Source organism: Ptiloglossa arizonensis, chromosome 3 (assembly GCF_051014685.1).
Source record: "Ptiloglossa arizonensis isolate GNS036 chromosome 3, iyPtiAriz1_principal, whole genome shotgun sequence".
NCBI classification, from domain to species: domain Eukaryota; kingdom Metazoa; phylum Arthropoda; class Insecta; order Hymenoptera; family Colletidae; genus Ptiloglossa; species Ptiloglossa arizonensis.
Window position 1 is genome coordinate 29,283,288 of NC_135050.1, and position 24,113 is coordinate 29,307,400.

General features: G+C 34.3%; 3 protein-coding genes across 5 annotated transcripts in view; 2 read left to right on the forward strand and 1 right to left on the reverse strand.

The window, feature by feature from the left end:
- Positions 1 to 635: 635 nt before the first annotated feature.
- Positions 636 to 24,113, forward strand: part of LOC143144950 (uncharacterized) — a 59,894-nt gene continuing 36,416 nt past the window's right edge. Inside the window, exons 1-46 of the mRNA XM_076307832.1 lie at positions 636 to 789; positions 1,285 to 1,519; positions 1,594 to 1,825; positions 1,901 to 2,217; positions 2,299 to 2,416; positions 2,508 to 2,820; positions 2,900 to 3,092; positions 3,169 to 3,307; positions 3,386 to 8,056; positions 8,133 to 8,306; positions 8,378 to 8,493; positions 8,548 to 8,600; positions 8,676 to 8,688; positions 8,759 to 8,810; positions 8,906 to 8,941; positions 9,177 to 9,180; positions 9,311 to 9,341; positions 9,669 to 9,771; positions 10,075 to 10,094; positions 10,843 to 10,910; positions 10,982 to 11,006; positions 12,022 to 12,192; positions 12,272 to 12,348; positions 12,432 to 12,484; positions 12,638 to 12,664; positions 12,751 to 12,862; positions 12,958 to 13,020; positions 13,062 to 13,114; positions 13,209 to 13,312; positions 13,366 to 13,393; positions 13,504 to 13,570; positions 13,784 to 13,803; positions 13,887 to 13,990; positions 14,398 to 14,449; positions 14,566 to 14,637; positions 14,687 to 14,729; positions 15,669 to 16,000; positions 16,093 to 16,273; positions 16,391 to 16,723; positions 16,797 to 16,997; positions 17,077 to 17,528; positions 17,604 to 17,821; positions 17,895 to 18,097; positions 18,196 to 18,461; positions 18,716 to 18,797; positions 18,916 to 19,097. Coding sequence (XP_076163947.1) covers positions 636 to 789; positions 1,285 to 1,519; positions 1,594 to 1,825; positions 1,901 to 2,217; positions 2,299 to 2,416; positions 2,508 to 2,820; positions 2,900 to 3,092; positions 3,169 to 3,307; positions 3,386 to 8,056; positions 8,133 to 8,306; positions 8,378 to 8,493; positions 8,548 to 8,600; positions 8,676 to 8,688; positions 8,759 to 8,810; positions 8,906 to 8,941; positions 9,177 to 9,180; positions 9,311 to 9,341; positions 9,669 to 9,771; positions 10,075 to 10,094; positions 10,843 to 10,910; positions 10,982 to 11,006; positions 12,022 to 12,192; positions 12,272 to 12,348; positions 12,432 to 12,484; positions 12,638 to 12,664; positions 12,751 to 12,862; positions 12,958 to 13,020; positions 13,062 to 13,114; positions 13,209 to 13,312; positions 13,366 to 13,393; positions 13,504 to 13,570; positions 13,784 to 13,803; positions 13,887 to 13,990; positions 14,398 to 14,449; positions 14,566 to 14,637; positions 14,687 to 14,729; positions 15,669 to 16,000; positions 16,093 to 16,273; positions 16,391 to 16,723; positions 16,797 to 16,997; positions 17,077 to 17,528; positions 17,604 to 17,821; positions 17,895 to 18,097; positions 18,196 to 18,461; positions 18,716 to 18,797; positions 18,916 to 19,097 — 10,563 coding nt within the window. The remainder of the gene's footprint in view (positions 790 to 1,284; positions 1,520 to 1,593; positions 1,826 to 1,900; positions 2,218 to 2,298; positions 2,417 to 2,507; positions 2,821 to 2,899; positions 3,093 to 3,168; positions 3,308 to 3,385; positions 8,057 to 8,132; positions 8,307 to 8,377; positions 8,494 to 8,547; positions 8,601 to 8,675; positions 8,689 to 8,758; positions 8,811 to 8,905; positions 8,942 to 9,176; positions 9,181 to 9,310; positions 9,342 to 9,668; positions 9,772 to 10,074; positions 10,095 to 10,842; positions 10,911 to 10,981; positions 11,007 to 12,021; positions 12,193 to 12,271; positions 12,349 to 12,431; positions 12,485 to 12,637; positions 12,665 to 12,750; positions 12,863 to 12,957; positions 13,021 to 13,061; positions 13,115 to 13,208; positions 13,313 to 13,365; positions 13,394 to 13,503; positions 13,571 to 13,783; positions 13,804 to 13,886; positions 13,991 to 14,397; positions 14,450 to 14,565; positions 14,638 to 14,686; positions 14,730 to 15,668; positions 16,001 to 16,092; positions 16,274 to 16,390; positions 16,724 to 16,796; positions 16,998 to 17,076; positions 17,529 to 17,603; positions 17,822 to 17,894; positions 18,098 to 18,195; positions 18,462 to 18,715; positions 18,798 to 18,915; positions 19,098 to 24,113) is intronic.
- On the forward strand, positions 10,751 to 12,105 carry Sf3a2 (splicing factor 3A subunit 2). 3 transcript variants are annotated; one of them, XM_076307953.1, is made up of 3 exons: positions 10,751 to 10,892; positions 10,982 to 11,593; positions 11,683 to 12,105. In XM_076307953.1, the coding sequence occupies exons 2-3, from the start codon at positions 11,048 to 11,050 to the stop codon at positions 11,959 to 11,961; spliced, it is 825 nt and encodes a 274-aa protein (XP_076164068.1). In that variant the 5' UTR covers positions 10,751 to 10,892; positions 10,982 to 11,047; the 3' UTR covers positions 11,962 to 12,105. The 3 variants fall into 3 exon arrangements, with proteins under 3 accessions (XP_076164068.1, XP_076164067.1, XP_076164069.1); XM_076307954.1 differs by having other exon boundaries at positions 10,791 to 10,870; XM_076307952.1 differs by having other exon boundaries at positions 10,765 to 11,593.
- Rpl27a (ribosomal protein L27A) lies at positions 12,438 to 13,918 on the reverse strand. The gene is made up of 6 exons (XM_076307955.1): positions 13,866 to 13,918; positions 13,512 to 13,575; positions 13,304 to 13,401; positions 12,963 to 13,112; positions 12,739 to 12,875; positions 12,438 to 12,512 (listed from the first exon to the last, which is right to left on the reverse strand). Exons 1-5 carry the CDS (start codon positions 13,866 to 13,868, stop codon positions 12,747 to 12,749), a joined length of 444 nt encoding a protein of 147 aa, XP_076164070.1. The 5' UTR covers positions 13,869 to 13,918; the 3' UTR covers positions 12,438 to 12,512; positions 12,739 to 12,746.

Consider the following 24,113-nt stretch of genomic DNA (forward strand, 5'->3'; position numbering starts at 1 on the left):
TTAAGTTTCGTTGCAATCGATTCTGTCGTTTGAATGTAATTGTATTAACAACATTCGAAACAAAATTGTTTTTTAATAGTCAAAACGTGATCAAGGGTTCTTAAAACGTATTTACTTAATAAAAAAAATTTCTTAACATCTTTTTTCGTTATAAAACTTTTCTAGATTATACAAATCGTCAAGCTCGCGGACACCAGCTATTGCATTAATGTGTGGAGTGGTGGGAAAAATTTTACGTTTGGCATGTCAAATAAAATAACTCATTATGTGCGGTCTAGTCACTATTTTGTGATATTGAGAACCTCAAATCGTATGTATGGGATGAAGAACTTGTGAGAATTATTTGCATTTCATAGCCCTCTAGTAATAAGTTTGCAAAGTGTTTACATAAACCAAACGAGTATACATTAATTGCAAATATTTCCATTCCGATCACGTTCTTATTCAACTCAACGCATGTCCAAATGAGCCAATCGTGTCGCAGAAAATTTGAATTTAAATCTAAGTTAAAGAAGTCGTCATTTCAAATAGCAGTTACGATATGTCGAACGTGTGATGAGGGTTGACGATTATGAAAATTGATTTAGTCATCGAAAATTTCACGCTGCTTCGTTCAAAATTTTGTCAAAGTAAAAATGTCAGACAGTGTCAAAGTGGGAATTAAATTAAAACCTATGACTAAACAGGATGAAGACGAAAATTTATCGGCACAATGGCTTGTACAAGGGAATTCCATTGTTTCTTTAAATCCGGAATCGAAAAAACGGGGAGATAATGAATTTTATTTTGGTACGTATTAATAATCGTGTTGCGATACTAATTTTTGTTTTGTCCTTCAAACATTTATTGTCATGAAATCTAACCTATGTGTCACGTATCATGTATCGAAATGTAATATAAAAGATTCAACATTCGTTGTCGAATTGTCAGTATTTGTGTAGAAAGAAATTGTTTTCTGCTGTTATGCCAAATCGAGAGTCCCGTTCTTAATTCACCAGATAATATGCCTGTAATATAATATAATTTTCATATGTCTGTGAATAACAAAATAACAAACGATAAATTCATTCTGTCATTTATAATGTACGTTTTATTGAACTTCAGAATCGTAAGAAAAATCCTTATTTAACATACTAACATTTTGTATTAATGTAATTAGTCTAATATGCTAATTGTTTTTAAAGAAATACCATAACCGAAATATGCTTTAATGCTAAAAGAATTCTTATAAAACTGAAATGTTATATAATCTGTGATATGATCATTTTGATATTTTAATTATAGATAATATTTTTGATATGGATACAAACAATTCTACTGTATTTAGTAGTATTGTAAAACCTATTATTGATGCTGCCATAGAAGGTTTTAATGGAACAGTATATTCTTATGGTCAATCTAATTCTGGTAAAACACATACAATGATAGGTAGTTTGGAAGAACCAGGAATAATACCACTTAGTATTCAATATATATATAAGGTTATTTCTAATACTGTTGGACGCGAATTTTTGTTAAGGTTTGTACTTGTTAATGTTGGTGACAAAAGTAATTATTTAACATTATAGACATGAAAACATTTTTAATTTTCAGGGTGTCATATTTAGAAATTTATAATGAATCAATAAACGACCTTCTAAATGAAAATGGACTTAATTTAAAATTAAACAAAGATGACAATGAACAAATAATCATTGACTCAACGGAAGAAATTGCAAACTCTTTGGATATCATGTTATCAATAATGAAAAAAGGAATTAGAAACCAAAATATAAGAGAAACTAATAGAAATAAATATATTAGTAATCATAGCATATTTCGAATTGTAAGATTATTTTATGGTATATTTGATATTTTAAATAATTTATGTTTTAATACAATAGGACTGCATCCTTTTCAGATTATTGAAAGTCAAGATATTGGTGAACATTTTCAAAATGTTGTACAAGTATCACAATTAAATTTGGTAGACCTGGCTGGTTTCAAAAAAAAATGTCAAACAGATGCCATCAAAGGACAGCAAATAGATACATCCCTTTCTACCTTAGAGTCAATAATTATGCAGCTAAGTAAATCACAGAATGACCAAAGAGGCATTGATTATTATAATAGCAAATTAACAGAATTACTGCAGTCGTCATTAGGTGGTAATTCCTTCACAGCAATAATATGCACAGTGAGAGCCGTTGCTTTTGAAGAAACACATTACACTTTATCGTTAGTATAGTATTATTATTAGAATGCCATTTATATGTTCATATTGTTTTTATTTAGAACATTACTTTGTACTTCTTTAAGATTTGCAACTCAAGCTAAAAATGTTAAAAACAAACCACAAAGGAATGAGGTTGTATCCGATGCATCACTTTTGATACGTTATGCAAAACAGTTGATTAAACTTCAAAAAGAATTGCAGGTTTATATAATTTATTGCAGTGTTACTTTGATAGTTATAACAATATTGTATAATAATTATCATATAATTTATATTCAAATTGTTTCATTAGAGAATAAAAAATGGAAACTCATCTATAGAAGGTGAAAATATAGAGTCTAAATTGCAAGCAAAATTTCAAATTAATCATTTATTAGAAGAACGTATAAAATTACTAAAGACACAAATTGTTTCTGGATGTAACGCAACTCGTGCAGAGCCATTTAAATGTAAATCAAGAAGAAGACAAAATCAGTACAATTTTGGAACATTCAAACATTTGCCTGTATTTCAAACTAAAATTGGTTTGCCAACAATAAAAGAAATGTCACCTGAAAAACCATGTAACAAAAGTAATTCACAATTGATCGACGCCATAAATCAGAGTAAATTTATTACATTACAAAAACTTTTAACAGAAACAATTTCACGATTCAACAGATTATTGTTGGTTTATATTTTCAGCATATCAGATACCTTTTGCTGACTTTGAATTAAACCTAATTGAATGTGAAACAGATTATGAAATCAAAGAAAATGGAGATTGCCTAGAAGAAGAACATACTAAATTTACAGGAAGTGTATTAAGTATAAAATCTAAAAATGATTGTTCCTCCCTAACTCCAGAAAAACAGGACTCATACGTACAAACTTCAAGGTATTTATTGTTTATCAGTAATAGCATTATTTTTGTATCGTTGTATTGATTCAATGTATTTTTTTAATTGTGACAGTAATCAAGGTTCTCCTACAACACCAAAGAATGTTTTGCGTGGATATATTTATGATCTGACTAAAGATCTTAATGAACTCCGTGAGTTTACTACTTTAGAAAAACAATTAATGTGTGAAGAACATCATTGTGGCACACATGTAAGTGTACTTAACCTTTATTGGCAAAATATTATAATTTATTCTTCAATATAATGTAATTTTGTACTTTTTCTCAAGAATCGAAAGGAACCATTGGCAAGACAGACTGATTTGTTGAATTCTGCGGATAGTGAAATCAACGAATATTCTTCAAATTTAGTAATACAGTTGGAAGAAGAAAAAGTTAAGTTGGAAGAAGATCTTGAATTAAAAATTCAAGAATTGGATGAAATAAAGAATGACATTCAAAGTTTTAAACTGGACATAGAAAACTTGCAGAAAACTATTTATTTATTGACAAATGAAAATATGGATATGTCAACTAAATTGTCTGCTGAAAAAGAACGTTCAAAACAAGCTGAATTCAATCTTCAAAGAACAATTGATGAACTTTATGCGCGTATTTCGAAAGTTACAGATGAGAAAATTAATTTAGAAAGTGATTTAATAGTTTTGAATGATCGGTTAGAGTCTGCCCGTTTAAAGGTACCAGAAAAACACAATGATGAGCACTTGTCTATTAAATATCAGAATAAAATTGATACATTGAAGACAGAAAATATTGAGTTAACAGCCATTATTGCAGAACAAAATAAGGAGCTTGAAACTATTAAAGAAAGTAAATCACTTTTATACGACCATGAATGTATTTACAAGGAGAAGATTCAAGTACTTACAGAAAAAAATGAATGCTTAGTAACAGAAAATAGTGAACTTTCTACTGACTTAATGGATAAAATTGAAGAAAACGACATGTTAAGAGAACAATGTAATATTCTGAAAAATAAAATATCTCTAACGGAAACTATGAATTCTGATGAAAGTAATATAGAACAATTAAAAACAGAGAACGCGTTTTTGAAAACTCAGATTATGGAATTAAAAGTTAAAGTAACAATGTTAACAGACGAAAACACAAAATTTTCAAATAATTTAATGGAGACTATGGAAGATCTTAATGTTTCACGTAGCGAAAAATTAAGTAACAACGCGTCGCATTTATCTCCCGCATTTGATGATATGATGAAAGTAGACAAAATAGAAATATTACAGGAAGAAAACCGTGAAACACTAGCAGATAAAGTTATAATGTTACAGGGCAAGATAAATCATCTGACTCGTTTAAATAAAAAGTTAAGCGATTTGAAGTTATCGTCCTGTAATCAATGTGCGCATTTAAAAAATTTAAACGAAAGTCGTAGAGCTCTCAAGATCGAGGCAAAAGTTCTAAATCATAAATTGGAAGATTTACAAAGAAAGTTCGATCAAAAATGTACAGACACTGAGTTGTTGAAAATGAAAGTAAATCAAGAATTGAATTTAAGTTTTGTCAATGCATCTTTGAATGCCAGCTTTACAGATGGAATGAACGTAAGCTTTGTGGAAGAGAAAGTTCAACACTTGAACAATGAATTACAAACGTTGAAAGACGATCGCAATAAACTATCGATTCTGTACAAAGAAAAATGCGATGAATTTGAGAAACTCCACGATGAAGTGATCGATGCAAAGAATGTTGATTCGAAATTAAAGAAACATACAGTTAAAAACGAAAGTAAAATTCAACAGATCCAAAACAGTATTGATCAAGTAAGGGAGGATATAGATGAATTGAAGAAAAATAGTACGAATTTCACTTCTATGCTTAATAAGTTCAGAATGGAAAAAGCAAGCTTGCTAGATGAAATAAGTACATTAAAGAGTATGAACAAAGAACTGCAACAAAAAGTGTTAGATACTGAGATATCAGTAGCTACAGCTACAGAAAAGGCGCATATTCTTGAAAACGAACTATTAAATATGACCAAGGAAATCGAGCAGTATTCTGAAAAAGAGAAAATGATTCAGAGCGAAAAATTAACGCTAGAACTAGAATTAGAAGATTTAAAGGCTGAAAAGGAAAATAAAGATATCCTTATTACTGGTTTACATCGTACGATCGATGATTTAAATGAATGCATTTCATCGTTAAAGAACGAATTAGGCTTAATGACAAGTCAAGATAAGTTTATCGTTTGTACAGAAACAATTGAATCTAAACACAAACATGAATTAAAATTACTAAAAAATCAATGCAAAGAATTAGAAAAAGAAAGGCAACAAAGTTCGGATGCAGAAAAATGTACAGTATCGTCGGCTAAGGAACTAGAATTGGATGTAGAAAACCCACAAAAAGATTTAATTAAACAAGAGAGTCTGTACAAAGAATTTCAAAGGAATGTTTCTAAACTGGAAAATCTTTTGCAAGAAAAGGAATATGAAAAAGAAATACTGCAGCAAAAATTGCAAGAACATGAAGTGCAACTAACTGATTTTAAGGACAACCAGGTGATTAAATATAAAAATGAATTAGAATCTGTAACAAAGGAATTTGAAAAATATACTAAAGAATCCGAGATTAAATTAAACAAAATAAATGAAACATTAAACAAATATGTTGAAGAAAATCGTAATTTAACACATGACCTTGCAAAACTTCAAAACAATGAATTAAGCTTAGACAAAACAAGGGACGAGAGTGAGCATATTTTTAGTAAGGAGAAAACTTTGATTAACAATAATAAAAAGTTGACGGAAGAATTGAACACTGTTAGAGAATGTATGATCAAAGAATTGAAATCACTTAAACGTGAAATAAAATCCATAGACTTCTTAGATAAGACTGCAAATGAAATTTTCATAATCTTTTTGCAGACTCTTATACACAAAGAAGAAGAGGTAATTAAAACTATGAGGAAATCATTTGACAAAGACAAACAAAAGTTGGATGATGAAAAACGACAAAGTGCGGATGCAGAGAAACGTGTAGCATTATGGGCTGAAGAATTGGAAACAGAAATTGAAAAATTACAAATGGATTTAACAAACCGAGAGAGTATTCATAAACAGCAACAAAACAACATTTACCAGTTAGAGCAGCTTTTAAAAGAGAGTAACTACGAAAAGGAAACCCTTAAAGAAAAAATGGAATTACTTGAAATTGATTTCAACAATTTGCAAGCTGAATTTGATAAACAATGCACAGTAGACGTACAACAAGAAGAAGCAATTATCATTGCCCAAAAACGGGAAAAGAAAGCACAAGAAGCTTTTAAAAACAAAGAAGTTGAACTTCAGTCTAAAATGAAATCTCAGAATGCATTGTATGAAAAGAAAATAATAGATCTTGTTAGCAGTATAGAATCTTATAAAACAAAAAATATGGAATTAATGAGTAACATTGAAGGTCTTGAAGCAAATCAGAAACAGTTAAAGAATATCATAGAAGCAAATGCGTCCGAATTGAAAATGAGTAATCAGACAATAGACAGAATAAGTGTTGATCTTGAACAACTTACGGAAGCTTACAATGAAGTGAATCGTGAAATAGAGCAGAAAACATTACAAATTGAAAATATCAAAGTACTTTTGAAAAGTAAGTGTGATATGCTGTCAGAATATAAAACTAAATTTGAAAATATCATGCCAGATTATGAAGTGTTGAAGGATCAATTGAAAGAGCGAAAAACAAGTATAAATCGATACAAGGAAGAAGTAGAAGAATTGAAAATGGAAAAGGAAAAACAGATCGAAATAATTAAAGATAAATTAAATTCTGAAGAAATAAAAAATGTTGGATTGAATAAGCAATTGAACGAGTTAAATAATAAAAATATAACTTTGGTAGAGGAACTACACAGCTTGAAAGAAGAATGTGAAGATTTACAATGTGCAAATGCGAAGCTGGAAAGAAAGATAAGAAATAGTACGAGTAAGATGAAAGCAGAAGCAGAGATGGATGACTTGAGAGATGCAAACAAAAGATTACAAAATAATTTAGAAGGAGCGAGCAATCGTATAATTGATCTTCAGGAGAATAAAAATAAAATTTTAAAAGAATTAGTCAATTTAAAAGGACAATATGAACTACTATTGCAGGAAAATGCTGAGCTAAAAAAAACATCATCATACAAATTGAGACAAAGTATTTCATGCTTATCTTTGGATAATAGTAGTTATGATGCTCTTCTTCAAGGAAAGAATCGACTTGCACTGGAATTAGAAGGCAACAAATTGTTATTAAATCAAAGGGATAAAGAGATTAATGAATATGTCAATCGGCTGAAGGAATTAGATATCAGAAACAAAGATCTTGATAAACAGTTGGAAGACCGTGCCGCAATTATACGCGAACGCGATGCAGTAGTCACAAAGTTACAGGATAAATTGTATGTTCATCGAATTGAAAATAAATTGATTAACGAATTGGAGGAAAAAATGAAAATCCTCCAAGAGAGAAACAAAAATCTTCAGGATCAACTTGAAACTTTTGAGACAAAATCACAGGTTGATATGAAGCAAGTAGAAGACATACAGTTGCACAATGAAAAAGTTGTCCTTACATTAAGTAAAGAGAATTTAGAATTGCAGACGAAATTGAATGAATACGAGAATAAATTGGAGTTAAAAAGTAATAGTAGTGGTTCAAGATCTGGTAGTCCAGCCTTTGAAATGAACAGAAGAAGGCATAGTAGAAGTGAATTATTTAATCAGAAGAGACAAATAGAAAATTTGATACCCAAGACAGACATTGATGAAAATGAAGAAATCTGTGAAATGTTTAGAAAAAAGATTGAAGAATTAGAATTGAAGTTGGTGTCGAAAAATGGACAAATTGCAACATTAGAGATTCAAATTCAAAGTGAAAACTTTCCTTACCAAGAGAAATGTAAAGAACTAGGAGAACTTCTACTCTCGTTTCGTGAAAAAGTATGTTTAATAGAAATATTGTTTATTTTCTGTTAAATAAAATTGATTTAAAACGTAATTTTTTGATTTTTAATAGAATTCAGAACTTCATTGTGAGGTAAGGAGACTTCAGAGGGCTATGTACGATATTAACGCATGGGAATGCGATACATGTAGAAAATGGCGAATAAACAGAAAAAATCAAGCTTGTCAAACGATATCTAATAATAATATATCACAATGTTTGCCTACTCGTAATGGAGTAATCAACGTAAGAGAAAATGTAAATATATATTCATTTTCAATTTTGTAATAATATTAATTATAACAATATTTTCATAGGATCATACAAAGATAATGAAATTAGAAAAAGAAAGAGCATTGATGAAAGATATATGCCGTTCACGATGCAGACGAATTAAAGAATTGGAGGATAAAGTAAAGGAATTAGAAAAGGCGTAAAAAATCTAATAAACCATATACTTATTTACATACATACATACTTCATTAAGCACTTTAATTTGGAGAAAAACCGCGAGAAACACATTTGCAGCATATTACGAATGTAATTTCTATAGATTACTTATTTATTCACATATGTAATGGGATGTTAATTGTTATTATTAATTGATAATATCAGATGAGAAAGATATGTAGGTATTTTTGTTTTTTTACAGTAATATTTCAAATGTATCAGTAATATTTAATGTACTTTATTTATAGACTACAGATTGGATGTATTTATGGCATATGCGAATATGAAAAAACGTACATTGTATATGTGCACTTACATAAAATGAAATATTAATTTATGAAATATTTGTCTATATACTTATTGTACATATTTTTCATATTAACATACATTATAAGTGCATAAAATCTGTAATCTGTGTACTTACATATAAGGTACTAAATTTCAAACGATAAGATATCGATCGTAATAGCCTTGTATGTAAAAGATTATTTCTATTATTAAATACTTATTTGTATGGCGTGCACAAATTTCTTTGCATCTACATACATATTATATTTAGATTTTGCATGTTCATACTTTAATTATCACATCTTTTATATTATTTTTTTGTCCAAAATGTTAGAATTCTCTACATTAATGTATTATCGCATTTAATATTTTCTACAGAGCAGTGAAATAAACCATTCCTACCAATGTGTTGGAGCTTAAGAAGCCTTAACTATGGAAGAAACGTATAAAACAGTTGGTAAAGAATGTCTTCCAAATATACTGTTAAATTAATGTATAATATTAACACGAAGTATTGTTAGATGTAAGGTGTTTGCTATTCAAGTATTACATTCTTTCATTCCTTCTTCAAAGATAATGTAAATAGTAGTAGGTTAGATGTTTATATTTTCGAGGAATTATATTTTTGTACTTTCTTACTATAGTGTAAATAATAATATAATTTACTTGTATTTTGACATTAAAGGTGGCTCTATGTGTACTATAATATATCTTTTATGCCTTTTTTATAATAAAATAAATTGTGATTCTGAAAAACATTCACATAATAACTGTACAAATATTGATACATAATGAAATGTACCATGTGTTAATTGTTCTTCTATGTAAATTATTTAATTATCATCAATAAAATTCATATTACTATATCAGAATTATTAATGTTATGAGATCGTTGAATAACGGTAAAAATAATTATACTGTAAATTTGTTTTGTAAAATGCAAATAATAAATAGTTTGGAAGATTTGAAAGACGTTCATTATTATTTTTAAAACGTTAAAAAAATTCCTTTTATTATATTCGCATTTTGAGAAATGCAAATTTAATTAATGAAAGATTTAATCAGAAAAAATTAATGAAAAGCAATTAATTGCAGATAATAATTTTTTGTATTACTTTCAATGTTATCGATTTGGATTAGAATAAAATTTCAATCAACACTATTAGTCGTAGAAATTAAAACTAAATATGACAAAAATTAATTCACTACTGTATACGACAACTAAAATATTTTGTCGTCTTTGTACGGTATTCGAATAAATTTTTACTTGTTACAGATGAACACTGCGAGTAACAAGTAATCGTTATGCGTATAAATTATTCGGAAAATTATCGGAATAAAGATTTGTTTAATGTTATTTAACTAATGCCGTGAATTATAAACATAATTCTGATTTGTTTAAATACATAGACACGATGACTATTTGGCTTACGAAAGTTATTTTATTATTCTACTCCTTTTACTATTTTGAGTAGCAATGATTCTTACATTTTATTAAAATATACAAGTTCTATATATTCATATGCGTTATAAAAATTTCTTATTACATATAACATTATATTTATTTTTATAACTTCGAAACTATTGCAAATTCACAGCCGATTAGCTCAGTATAACCTGCAACGAGTAATCCTTTTAGAAATAATAATTATTTATTAAACATATTAATGTAATATTTATTTAAATTTTATAATTTGTATAATATGCTAAAAATTTACATTTTCTTTAGACAAAGTTTCGTTCTTTTTGTAAAAATATTGCTTCTTAGATATAGAAATCATTTTAAGAATAATAAATAAAGATAAATCAATTTCTCTTCTAAACAGAAAAATTACAGTTCTTGAAATATATTTATCACTCTAAAAGAGAGAAGTTTTTATGAACAAAATGAAATTTAATGTGAAAAATATCTTTCATTTGGAAGACATGTGAATCCAGAATCGTAATACTCAGTCGCCATTTAGGTGGCGCGTGTAGTTTATTTTAAAAATGGCAGCCTCTATATCGTCACTTATCGTCACGGAGTCTTTTTGCGTTTATAAAGTTCATTGTACAACATCCGGTATTTAGCAGTATGTAGCAAAATATACCATGGTATATACTTAGAGATCAGTGATATTGAATGATACATTTTGTCATTATATACACTTGTTTTATAAAGTTGCGTCACGTGTTGTTTACAGTATTTGAAGGAAACGTTAATGTATTGTACAGTGCGATAAGCGTTGAAAACAAACTAAATATTAAAAATGGATTTTCAAAATCGTCCAGGAGGCAAAACTGGAGGCGGTGGTGTTGCTTCTTGGTCGGAGAGCAATCGAGACAGAAGAGAACGTTTACGGCAACTCGCATTGGAAACTATTGATCTAAATAAAGATCCTTATTTTATGAAAAATCATTTAGGATCTTACGAATGTAAATTGTGTTTAACGCTTCATAACAACGAGGGTAGTTATTTGGCCCATACACAAGGTAAAAAGCATCAGGCTAACTTGGCTAGAAGAGCTGCCAAAGAAGCCAAGGAAGCACCGCAAACACTTGCTCCTGAGAAACCTCGAGTAGAACCAAAAAAATTTGTAAAGATTGGTAGACCAGGTTACAGAGTAACTAAACAACGTGATCCAGAATCCGGACAACAGAGTTTATTGTTTCAAGTTGACTATCCAGAAGTTGCGGATAATGTTATTCCACGACACAGGTTTATGTCAGCATATGAACAAAGAGTTGAACCACCAGATCGTAAATGGCAGTATTTGTTATTTGCTGCAGAACCCTATGAAACTATAGCTTTCAAGGTAAATTAATTATCAATAAAAATGTACAAATTTTTACAGAAAGCATCTATTATTTTTGTTTTCAAATATATAATTTATTTCTATTTCAGGTTCCTAGTCGAGAAGTTGAAAAGGCTGAAGGGAAATTTTGGACACATTGGAATAAAGATACTAAGCAATTTTTTCTACAGTTTGCATTTAAAAATGAAAAACCATCAGTTGGCAAAGTACCTCCACCTCCAGTTCCTTTAATAAGACCTGGTTTAGGACCACCTATGGTGCCAGTTCCACCGCCACCAAGACCTCCTATGTTTAATCCAGTACCACCACCACCTGCACTTTTAGCCACAGGCATGCAAATACCTCCTCCTCCACCACACTTAGCATAATTCTTTTTTAAAAAATAATGCAGAATTATAAAGCAATTTTAAATTGTACATTTTGTTTAGGACAAACGAAGTAAATAACTTCTATTCTTGTTTAAAGTATTATTTCAATGTATATCTTATGAAAAAAAACAATATTAAAATGTATTACTTTTGTGTTATTACATCCAATTCCTATGTTATACAAAAACAAATGTTTGCCTTATTAGGCTTTCATAGTCCATTGACTTATAAGTGGGTTGGAATAGCTTTGGTTAAATAAATATCGCTCGCATGATTAAACTGAAAACTTTTTTAATGCTTCAAAACGTAGGTATATTAAGAATAATGCGCACCTTAAAAATAAGGGTAGAATGTTTATTGTTATACTTATAAGATTATATTGTGAACGTATTAAATAGTATAAGAAAAATTTTTTTGGCAATGTTTTCAACGTATATATCGTAAAGAAGTAAAATAAACCAATGTTATAGAGTTACTCTTTTTTTTGTTTAATTTTATTAATATAAACGTAATAGAATGTACAGCAAGTTGATTTGTCAAGGTTTCAGTTTCTGGAAAATAAAAAAGAAAGATAAGTTATAACTACTGAAATATCTCAAAATATTATTTAACAAAGTTAAAATTTTATCAGAATTGAACACTCTACATTGTATGAAGTGTTGTACGCACTTTTAAGTCCGCCCGTTCATACTATCATCATAAAGTACACCTCTTTATAAAGAATTTTTATTCTTAATTATAAGAAGAAAATATTGAAGTATATTATGAAATAAATACCTGTATACTTAGGCACAGAGGACACAAGCACCTCCAACTGCTTTTATTTTGTCTTCTGCCAGTTTGCTGAAGAATTTGGCTTTGACAATAACTGGTTGTTTAGGAAGGCGTCCTTTTCCTAGAAGTTTGTAGTAACCCTGTAAAAGAGAACCAAAGATAAACACGAGAGTACAAATATTGACTTAAACGTATATGTACAAATATGCATATATTTTAAAGTTTACCGCTTTTACAAGATCAATTACTGGTACTTTAGTCTTTGTATCCTTATACTTAAGTCTGGTTTGTTCTGACACTAATGTCCATAACTTATCCAAATTTAGAGCAGGACACCACTTTGTATTGCGTCTCAAGTGGTAATTTCGCATTCCAAGCTGTAAATTGAAACATTATAAGTGTACTTGTACTTACATTTGAGTGTTACATATTTGGTATTTATTAAATTTATCAGATTATAATATGCATTCAAGGAAATTCAGTTCGCCAGTGAAATAGTGATCTTATCATCATTTAACATGTTTTATAACATTTTTATGAGATATTTGTTTAAAATGATTATATTTACCTTTCCAAAGTAACCTGGATGGTATTTGTCAAAGTTGATACGATGATGGTGTAAACCACCAGCGTTACCTCGACCACCAGGATGTTTTCTGTGCTTACCTAAAATAAAACAAAATACTCTTTAATTGGCCAGTTATTTCTTACAATTTACAATCACTACTATACAAACAGATATGCACAATTCTGTAGTATTAAATACAGTATCTTACCTATGCGACCATGACCATGGCTGACGTGACCACGAAGCTTCCTGGTTTTCTTCTTATGTGTAGACTATTTAAAAGAAATATATAGTTGGTAGTCGATCTCTTTAATTTATAATTTAGGAAAGCTATGAAATATTTGTTTCTTTGAGAAGGTTATGTTCGAGTGTAATGTAACACTACAAGGTTGCACGTATTTACAATTAGTATCTAATTATTCATTTCAAGAAGAAAATAATTCTACCAACTAATTTATTGGGATTTTAATGAAATTGTAGTCAATATAAACATTTCATTTGTATACGGATGCTTCTAACAATACTGGATTCCGAAAAAAGAATTTAAACATCAATTACTTACCATCGTGGTCGCGATTTAAAGAAAGATGAGCGCGACCTCTTTGCGGAAGTTGTTAGCTTTTGCTTAGATGGCGTGTGCATGCATCCAACCATTATATTACAAATCAACCAATTAGAAAGTAATAGGTACTACTGTTGCTGAAATTTAATTTATTTATGAAATTTAATTTGTGCAGATAAATGAGCTAATTTAATAAATAAAACAAATTGTATTACAATGTATTAACAAAAAGAAACATGCCATTCAATACAATTTTCTTAACGATATTTTATTGGTCAATACCTTTTAAAAATAATGTAGCCGAAATCTTTTCATACAAACTGTACTTTATGTTTTAAGAAGTATAATATTCAAACTATTTTACGTTTGAAAAGATTGAAAACACGTTTAAGTGTATACGCATACACATGCAACAAATAATAAATAAATAAATAAATACCTAAATGTGTATATATATATATATATATCTTTTACGAAGTAAAAATTAAAAAGCAATTTTAAACGGGCCTTTCTTTTATTAGCGATAATTTAGTTTATTTTATGTTATGATTTGTCATGCACGAGGAATTAACTTTAAATTTCATGTGATGTGACATCTAGCAAAATTGGAATGATCCATGCTACAATTCTGCACATAGTTATGCAGACCGGGTCAAAAGGAGAGGCAGCAATCTGCAGATTTCGCACGACTTATTTGTAGTGGTTTCGTGCTCACCCACATTTAAAGGCGGAATTTGATTTTTTTTCCGAAAAGTATTTCACTAAAGCAACGGTCAGAAACCTGTGAAAAAACTGAACGTGCGCAAGGAAAATCTTGAAAGCGGATCAAGATGCAGGAATCTCAGCCGAAGAAAGGCACGAGAGGTGAGAAAATAGTGGTACTTTTTATTTATGTATGTGTGAAATAACAAACGAAAATTCTTTAATGAATCTATGTGCTTATTTACCGTTTCTAACATACTTTTAACATTTTTCTTCAAGTAAGAAATGTCGTCTGCTTCAACTTAACCTCAACTTAATTGCTTTTCTGTTGCATACGGAAAGGATTATTATATATTTTTAGTTGTTTAATCGTGTTCATAGTTTGACAGATTGAAGTTCAGTTTGATTGCTCTATTTTACGATTGTAAGAAACATCAAATTTTTCATTGTTTCGTAGAAATTGCTGCAACACTTTGGTTTTGTGATACATATTTTGTGACTGTTCGAAGATGACGTTAGATAACACGATTTTTTTCGTTGTCAAATATAAATATGTTATAAATTATATAGTCAACGCATGTAACATCGTGTCATATAAATATTTGGCAAGTATATCATTGATTGTTAAAATTAGAGGAAAGTGAAAGTTGTTCAGTTGTGAAACAGATTGTGAAAGTATCATAAATGGTAGGGTGTGATTTTATGGCCTGTATGAAATTTAGCGTTACGTTGTAATCTAATTTTTCTTGGATGTTCTAACAGGTCAGTAATTAATTTTCTGCATTTAGATACTTGAGAGATTGTAATTACATAACAGAATAAGATTTATTTGACAATGAAGAAACTAAATGTTTAATTCAACTATTGAATTTGAAAATATATAACTTTTTGTCTATTTTGTTTGCACAATTTTTATTTTTGTACCATATTATATTTATGTTATCGATACGTTTATATTTTTATTTACAAAAACATCATTTTACATGATATTCGTATTGTAAGTACATGGTATATTAATTAGTATAACAATTGTTAAGTAACATGTTTAAATGATTGAAATTAAAAAAAAAATATAATTTTATACTTGTGACTTAAAATTAGCCAGAAGAAAGCGCAATGACAGCGATAGTGATATCGAAAAAGTATTGGCTGAATTGGAACTGGAATATTCTGGACAGAAAAAGGAAGATAAGGACGAACAAGTTGAACAGAATCCCGATAACCATGTGGACAAAAAGAAGAAGGAAAAGGAGGGTAAGAAAAGGGATAAATACGAAACTATCGACATTAAAGAAGAGCTGAAAGTTGCTGCGCTTCTCGAAGAGAATAACATCGACGGCGAAGCTGAAGTTAGTACCGTAAAGACTGCTGCGCAAAAGAAAAGGGAAAAGAAGGAACGGGAAAAACAGAAAAAACTTGCGCAAAAGAAGGCAGTATGTAACTGATATTTCAATAATTTTTTGTTGTATTTTGTATAACCGACACATTAGTACCTAATTTATTATATTTGTTTCAATCTTGACAGGAAATAGCTAAACAGACAGAACGCGACGATACAAAGACTGTAGCTGCATCGGAAAAGGAAATCAAAAAAGAGTCAGAAGCAAATGTACTAGATGCTAGCGAAGCAGATGCTACAGTGCCTGAAGGAGATGATGGAAAAAAGAAAAAGAAGAAAGGTGCCAAGGAAGATGCTAAAGACAAAGGTAGCAGATAGTTCTGTAACTCATTTTTAATACGGTAAACTCGATGTAAAATATATATTTATTATAGCATAATATTAATTTGTGTCTACATTTAGTATAATTAGATATGTACAATAGGCAAAGGTCCTGGAAAGAAGACTATTGCTGCGATGCAAGAAGCATTAAAGAAATTAAAGGAGGAACAAGAAAGGTTAAAACTAGTAGAAGAAGAAAGGCTACGACAAGAAGAATTACGGGAACAAGCACGATTGGAGCAGGTTCGACTCGAACAGGAACGTAAAGAAAGGAAGAAACTCAAAGAAAAACAGAGGAAGGAAAGATTAAAAGCAGAAGGAAAACTTTTAACTATGAAACAAAAACAAGATAGGGCAAGAGCACAAGCTATGATCGATGCGCTTAAAGCTCAAGGGTTGGATTTACCAGAAGTAGGAGACAAGAAACATAGACCAGGTAATTAAAAATAGTGCCTGTAAAATAAGGTTCGAATAAGTACCAAAGTCGTAAAAACAATGTATCGATCCAGGAACACGTGTAAGGTTGAACAAAGTGAAGCAGCAAGTCAGCTTCGATGAAAAGGACGATGCAAAAGTGGAAGAGAGCGTGACAGATGGAAATAAAGTCGAGGTAGAAATTGTAGATCAGCAATCTAAAGAAACCGAAGAAACAACGGAAGACGTTAAAGATTCGTGGGATGCTGAGAGTAGCGAAGATGAACAAGAAGAAGGTATTATCTGTGTACAATTACAGATACATTTACAGCATCTATTTGTTAGAATTTATTTTAATAAAGGATAATTTAATAGATAAATCGGACGAAGTGCCAAAAACTTCTGAGAAGGCGAAGGAAACGATCCGTCCATCTGAAAAAGCAAAAGAAACGCAAGCCGAGATAACTAGAAAAGAATCTTCGGAAAGCGAATCCGAGAGCGACAGTGGCAGTAAATCGGATACAGAGGAAAGCGAAGACGACAGTGGGTTAGAAGACAAAGTATCGGATGCGGCAAGAAAAAAGGAACGCGCTAAAGAACGAATACAACTTCGAAGGATAGAAGCGGAGAAGAATAGAACGTTGGATAATCTTAGAGCTGCCGTAGTGTGCGTTTTAGGTCATGTCGATACTGGAAAAACGAAAATTCTTGACAAGTTAAGAAGGACGAATGTGCAAGATGGTGAAGCGGGCGGTATAACGCAACAAATTGGTGCAACAAATGTACCTATCGATGCCATACAAGAATCAACGAAACACGTTAAAGGAGTAAGTTGTTTCGGTGTAATTGTTCTATGTATTGTTTGTACGAACTTATATCGATGGAAATAATTTTTTTTTCAGTTTGCCGATAAGAAATTCAAAATTCCTGGATTATTGATCATAGACACTCCTGGTCACGAATCCTTTAGCAATTTAAGGAACAGAGGATCTTCTCTTTGTGATATAGCGATATTAGTAGTAGACATTATGCACGGTTTGGAACCACAGACTATCGAAAGTATTAACTTACTGAAAACGAAGAAATGTCCTTTTATCGTAGCTTTAAATAAAATCGATAGGTGAAGTATTTGAGAGCAATGGTTGTACGTTAGCTCGCAGTAAAATGTAAATTAAATAACATTATTTTCGCAGATTATACGACTGGCAAACTATGAATCGAAAAGATATTCAAGACATAGTAAAAAGCCAAGCGATTAATACGCAGCGAGAATTCGAAAAACGTTCGAAGGACGTGATCGTGCAATTTGCTGAACAGAGTCTGAATGCCGCATTGTTCTACGAAAACCCTGATCCTAGAAGTTACGTTTCCCTCGTTCCTACTAGCGCTATTACAGGTACATTGATAAATTGTATTAATTTTCTAAATAATATATAATATTGAAATCCTTCGACACAGAATAACGGTTATCGTTAACGGCTAGTTTATTTGTAGGCGAGGGTATGGGTAACCTGTTGTTGTTAATAGTCGAGGCCTGTCAAGGCCCACTAGCAAAGAGACTCATGTACAGCGAAGAACTTCAAGCTACAGTTTTAGAAGTGAAAGCTTTGCCGGGTCTTGGCACTACGATAGATTGTATTCTAGTCAATGGAACGTTAAGAGAAGGTGATACGATGATAGTCGCTGGTACAGATGGTCCTATAGTGACACAAATACGTTCGCTTCTCATGCCACAGCCATTGAAGGAATTGAGAGTCAAAGTAAGGAAACGGGCGTACTTAGGATAACAGTTACTTGTATTATCACGGTGGTACTTTAGTTCAAAATTCAAAAAATACACGGAAAGTAAATTTAATAGGCCGATCTTGCTTTATTTAGGCAGGCGCTATGTCTGTCGCGAGTTTACTAGAAGAAAGAAATCAATAATTCTATTTATCACAAAAGAGCGCGAATAAATGTCAGCGACGACAAACATAACGGTTACTGTTTGAATGATACTTTTTTTTACTCGCAGAGCGCGTATATCGAACATCGGGAGGTGAAAGCCGCGCAAGGAGTGAAAATTGCTGCAAAGGACTTGGAAAAAGCAATCGCAGGTAAGCAATATTTTATCTTCGCCGAATGTTTCGCTCGTGTTTTGTAACGTAACTTCTCGTCGACAATTTAATAACATCGCGAGGGAACAAACTGTACGATTCGATGTTTTACGAATAGGATTGAACCTCCAAGTGGCTCAGAAACCGGACGAGGTGGATATTCTGAAGGAAGAGATCGCGAAAGAGTTGTCCAGCGCCCTCGGCAACATTCGTCTCGCGGAACGTGGAGTTTTCGTGCAGGCATCGACCTTGGGCGCCCTCGAGGCGTTATTGGACTTTCTCAAATCCAGCAAGATACCGGTGAGTTTTAACATCGATGTCTCGGCGCCAATTATTTAATATTTAAACGATACGAGCGTACGGTTACGATCGTTCGCGCGATACGCTCGAGCACGTGTATTTCTTGACCACTAAAATCGTCCGTTTCGATCCTCGACGTAAAGCTTCTTTGGAAGAAAATAATAGTAACGACGGTCACACGATCTTTATTACATCGTATAAAAATCAATATACAGAATGGTGCAAAATAAGCAGGTCTATCCTATAGATAATAATACCGCCTCTTGTACAGACCTAAAGATAATTATTGTTGTTAAACGAGAGGCAAAACTTTCGTCTTGCGCCCGAAAATCTGGTCAAGTATTCTCCCGTTGCGTTTCGTGATCGCAACAGCGTGAACGGTCGCGAACGAAATCGGAAACGCGTTTCCGAAAACGCGTGGTCGCGCTTCCAATCCCGGTAGCGGGTACGTTTACAGCCGTCTTGTTGGCGTTTCTTTCATCGACCTTTCGCGCGATCTTTATATTCAATGATGGAACCACGAAGCAACGAGTGAAGCGTAACCGCGAGAGCGAACAGTGCTACCAGCAGAAAGATAGACCGTCGAACCGACAGAGAGGGCGGAATGCGTGCGGATAGAGAGAGAAAAGGACGACCAGTGGGAGAGTGCGAGATGGAGAGGGAGAGAGAACAGCAGCAACGAACCACTTCCTTCTTAACAGTTTAGCAGGATACGACTCATTGGTCGCATACGGTGCTTGTAGTTGTGATCTATCGTGCTATCAGCCGTGTTGTGCATCCGTGGGCACGCCTTATATGCTTCCACAGGGTGTCTTCTCGTACGTCGCGCGATTTCTTTCCGATTTTACATTTCATTTCAAATACGTCTCGAGAGCCACGTTTAATCACCGAACGTTTGCAAATTCCTACATCGTTCACGGCTCACAGAGCGTTTGCACACGCAACGTAACGTAACGCGCGATGTTTGCGATGCTTTGAACAATCCCGATCGGAGACCGGCCAAATAAACGTTGAATATCGACGAACGTCGAATAAAACCTACCGATTTTAATTATAGTAAACTATAGGAATTTATAGAAGTTTATAGACATTTTTCGTAAACTATTACGAAATCTTGCGAGATTTAATTCAATCGCTCTTCTGATCGGGAAATGTCTTTTTTCCTTTTCACTTTCGTAAAAGTATCGAATGGACTTCGATTCTGTTCGATACGCGTTCAATGTTTTGCTTGTAACTGGATCGATGTAAACGAATAAATTTCTGCGACTTTGTTTGCTCGAATATTTCGCGTTTAGAAAATATGTACGATGAAAAGCGGAAAATTTCGTAAATGACGAAAATTCCTTATCGTTGAAATGTAACGGTTCGATCCTTTACAGGTCTACCGGATGATTCGATACGCGTTTGTTTTCTTTCCGTGTAATTGTACGAGGAACGATATAAGAATATTCCTTCAAATTAAAGATAAAGTTAAAATTCCATAAACAAAAATTAACAGTGTACCGTAGCTTACATCTGAACAAATTCTACTTAAAATTAGAGACAATACACAGTCGAGTCGTAGAACTCACTCCGATAGGAAAGAAAGCTCGAAATAAAATCGAACAAGAGAGAAGGAACATCGATTTACGATACGATAGATACGCGCCTTAACTTTCAACGATGAAAGATCGCTGCTCGAATAAATAAGCTCGTTGAATCGTATTTACCTAATAATTTACTAGTATCGATCGTGTACCGTAATCTCGACAAGAATGTTTTTTTTTTTTTTTTTTTCGAAAACTCGACGGGGGTCTCGAGAAACGTTTGCGCGGTTTCGAGATTCTCTTGAAACGCGATCGTCGAAAGTTTCCTGTCCGCGCGACAGGAAGAAGGTATTCTGGATACACGGCGGTGGAGATTCCTCGTTTCGAGTACGCTGACGTGGCTCGATCGCGCGAGCTCGAATCGAACGGTCGAGCATCGTTCGTCGAACAATATTCGAGCCGCTCGGTTCCTGTATCGGTCGTCGGTGGTGCATCAACCGTAGTTTGCACGATAAAGGGGGGGGGGGGGGGGGGAAGAAAAAAAAAGCGAAGAAAAAAAAAAGCAGCTACGGCGTTCGGTTCGAGGTAACATCCGAAACGGCCTTAAGCCTGTCCTTCCTCGGATTATGAATGGGCTGCCCCCACCGTATCGTACGATCACGTGGCCCGTGACGTCACGTTTTATCACAGGCATAAGCGACACGCACGCACGCACGCACGCACGCACGCACGCACGCACGCACGCGTTCACTCGCTCACTCCCTCACACGCGACTCGTGCACTCACGCGCTCGCTCGCTCGTTCTCTCGCTCGTGCACTCGTTGGTTGGTTCGGGCACTCACGCACTCGCCGCTTATTCGCTCTCTCGCTCATTCACTCGTTTGCACACTCGCTCGTGGACGCACTCGCGCACGTACGCAAGCACGCAAGTACGGTCCCTTCGTCACTCGACGGGCAATGCGGGTACGCTTTTACATATGGCACGCAGGAGGGAGGACGGAGAACCTCCCCCTCTCTCTTTCTCTCTCTCTCTCTCTCTTGCGCGTGCGCGTTCTTCCTTCCTCCAGCGGTCTCTATCGCCGTGTCTCTCGGCTCTCCGTTCCACCGGTCGGTCGACGAGGAGAGACGCACGAGGCGGGCCAAACCCGCGGTCGCGGCGGCATAGAGATTCTCCGGGAAGGTCTCTCTTCTGCCAACACAGAGACACGGACGCGTGTGGGCTGGAAAAAGGAATACGTGACCAACGTACAGGAAACTGCCCACACTCGGAGCAAAAGCATCGTGGGTGGACGGACGGATCGACGAACGGGGCGGACGTACGACGCGATTCGTAACCCTGCGGTCGGTCCGTCCGTCCGTCCGTCCGTCCGTCCGTCCGTCCGTCGGCCGGTCTATAAGGCGTTGCGCCGGAATAACAGCGACGAATGTCGTGCACCGGCCAGGAATGTTCGCTCGATTCGAAAATCGGCTTCTTTCTTTTTTCGGTGGTCAGCGTGGGCGGACGAGGGCACGGTTATCGATATTTCGGTCCCGTTCGATGGAACGAGCGCACGCGTCGGCTCGTGGCCTCGTTGGTACCGAACTTATCGATCGCGACTCCTTTTCGGTAACGGCGGTCCGCTTTCCGTTGCATTTCGCCGTACGGTGATCTCGTTCGCGATACCTACAACGTAGACGTACGCTCGACGATGCACGAGAGCGATCCACGGCCGCGATTTCTCGCCATCTTTCGAATCGTTTCCATCTCGCGTCGCCGAGAAACTTTTCTTTCTTCTCCCTCGTCGACGAAAACGATCCGTCGCAACGGGACGAATTCGAAGCGGAATGGAAACGTTCCTCGAACATCCGCGATTCGAAATCCTCGCCAAGTTCGCGCGCGCGGATCGGAATCTCGATTCGTTTCGATGTTACGTCGCGTCGTAATTCGAGTCGTTCGAACGAAATAATTTCAGCGAACAGCGGCGGAAAAACAATCAAAACGCGACCAATCGAACGATTGAATTTTTCATTGGTAATATTTCCTTTTACCGTTCAAATTTGATGATTCGTTCGACGAGTGACGGATAAAAAGTAAGTCGTGTTTACCCGTTACTCGCGACTCGGAAGTCTTCTTTGCACGGGCGCGTGTTTTTATCGATTTTATTTCGCGCGATTGGGCGACGAAGCGACCACGTAACCAGTTGTTTGAACAACTGTTCGCGAAACTCGATTCTCGCGGGAAACGTTCCTAGGAAAGCGGTGCTCCTGGAAACTCGCGCGGCTCAACCCTAATACTCGCGATACACGGGTTTTCTATAATTAAATCCGTTTGAACGGATACCTTGGACAGGATCTGCGTTCGTGTTTCCTTAGTTCCGTTCGGGAGATTTTTTTTTTCGTTACCGCGAGAACGCGAGAGGGCGTCGTCGATGTTAAAAATGACGAAAGAAAAAATGTACGCGGCTCGATCCTCGTCGGATTCGAAATCGAGGAAACGCAGTCGCGGAACGTTTTGCGATCCGTTAATTCGAAACTCGGGTACGTTAATTGGCTCGATGTATCGTTGATTTTGCAAAGCGAGTTACCGCTCGGAAGAGGAACGCTTAGTATTTTACGAAGCGAGTCGCTTTGCTACAGCTTCGAGCGCATACGTACGCATATCCGCTTGATTATGATGGCGTTGGCGAATTGAAGATTCTTGCCGAGCGTCTTCCTGTCCTCGTCCTGTTTAGGCGAGCAGGATCGGAATAAATAGTTTAACCGGGACACGCGCTATTCTTCTTGGAACGAGCCACGGGGCCACGCGCATCGATTAATAATTACCTAACGCGTTTGTAACCAACGCACGTAGAAATTAACGTTTCGGTGCTTCGAGCGCAAAGAGTATTACGAAGGAACGAGAAGGATCGCGGCGAGTCCTAGATCGTGGCGAACGACCAACGATCGCGCGAGATACTCTCGGTCATCTTTTGTCGGAGAATTTTCCACCTTCGTTTACAAACTTCTCGTTTACGTACGTACACCTTGTCGTTCAACCGAGTCGGTACAACGAACGACGACCTGTTTGATTCGACGCCTTTAACGAGCGGGTAATTTCACACGCGTTCGACTGACTTAAAATCTATCGAACTTCTCAAACAATCGTTTCTAAAGAGAAGTAGGGGACGGTTCTAACACCGGGTCGGTAGTGACACGGTAACTATCTCTTTATTATATATCTATATAATAAATATTGGTACGAATTTTCAGGTATATAGTGCAAAACGCAGTAGTTATGTAGACGCAAAATAGACATTTGTATAAGGAAGAAAATAGCTCCTAGGTACTCAAAAGTTAACTCTTCTTGCTATTTTAAAACGAATGTCTTTCGTTTCTAATTATATTTTAGTTAAATAAATATCTTGATTTTCTAAAATGAAACGTTACCGTCGTCCCTGTACAGTGTTACAACAGACCCGACGTCCGGGACGGTTGTAACATTTTCTCCGGCTGCAATTTTTTCTTAATATCT

What these genes read in the sequence shown, in the direction of transcription:
- Sf3a2 (XM_076307953.1), top strand. Translation starts at nt 11,048, where the DNA reads ATGGATTTTCAAAATCGTCCAGGAGGCAAAACTGGAGGCGGTGGTGTT. An exon ending in ATGAAACTATAGCTTTCAAG is followed by an intron (nt 11,594 to 11,682) that starts GTAAATTAATTA and finishes TTTCTATTTCAG; the next exon opens with GTTCCTAGTCGAGAAGTTGA.
- Rpl27a (XM_076307955.1), bottom strand. An exon ending in CCATGGTCATGGTCGCATAG is followed by an intron (nt 13,402 to 13,511) that starts GTAAGATACTGT and finishes GTTTTATTTTAG; the next exon opens with GTAAGCACAGAAAACATCCT. An exon ending in TAATTGATCTTGTAAAAGCG is followed by an intron (nt 12,876 to 12,962) that starts GTAAACTTTAAA and finishes TCTCTTTTACAG; the next exon opens with GGTTACTACAAACTTCTAGG.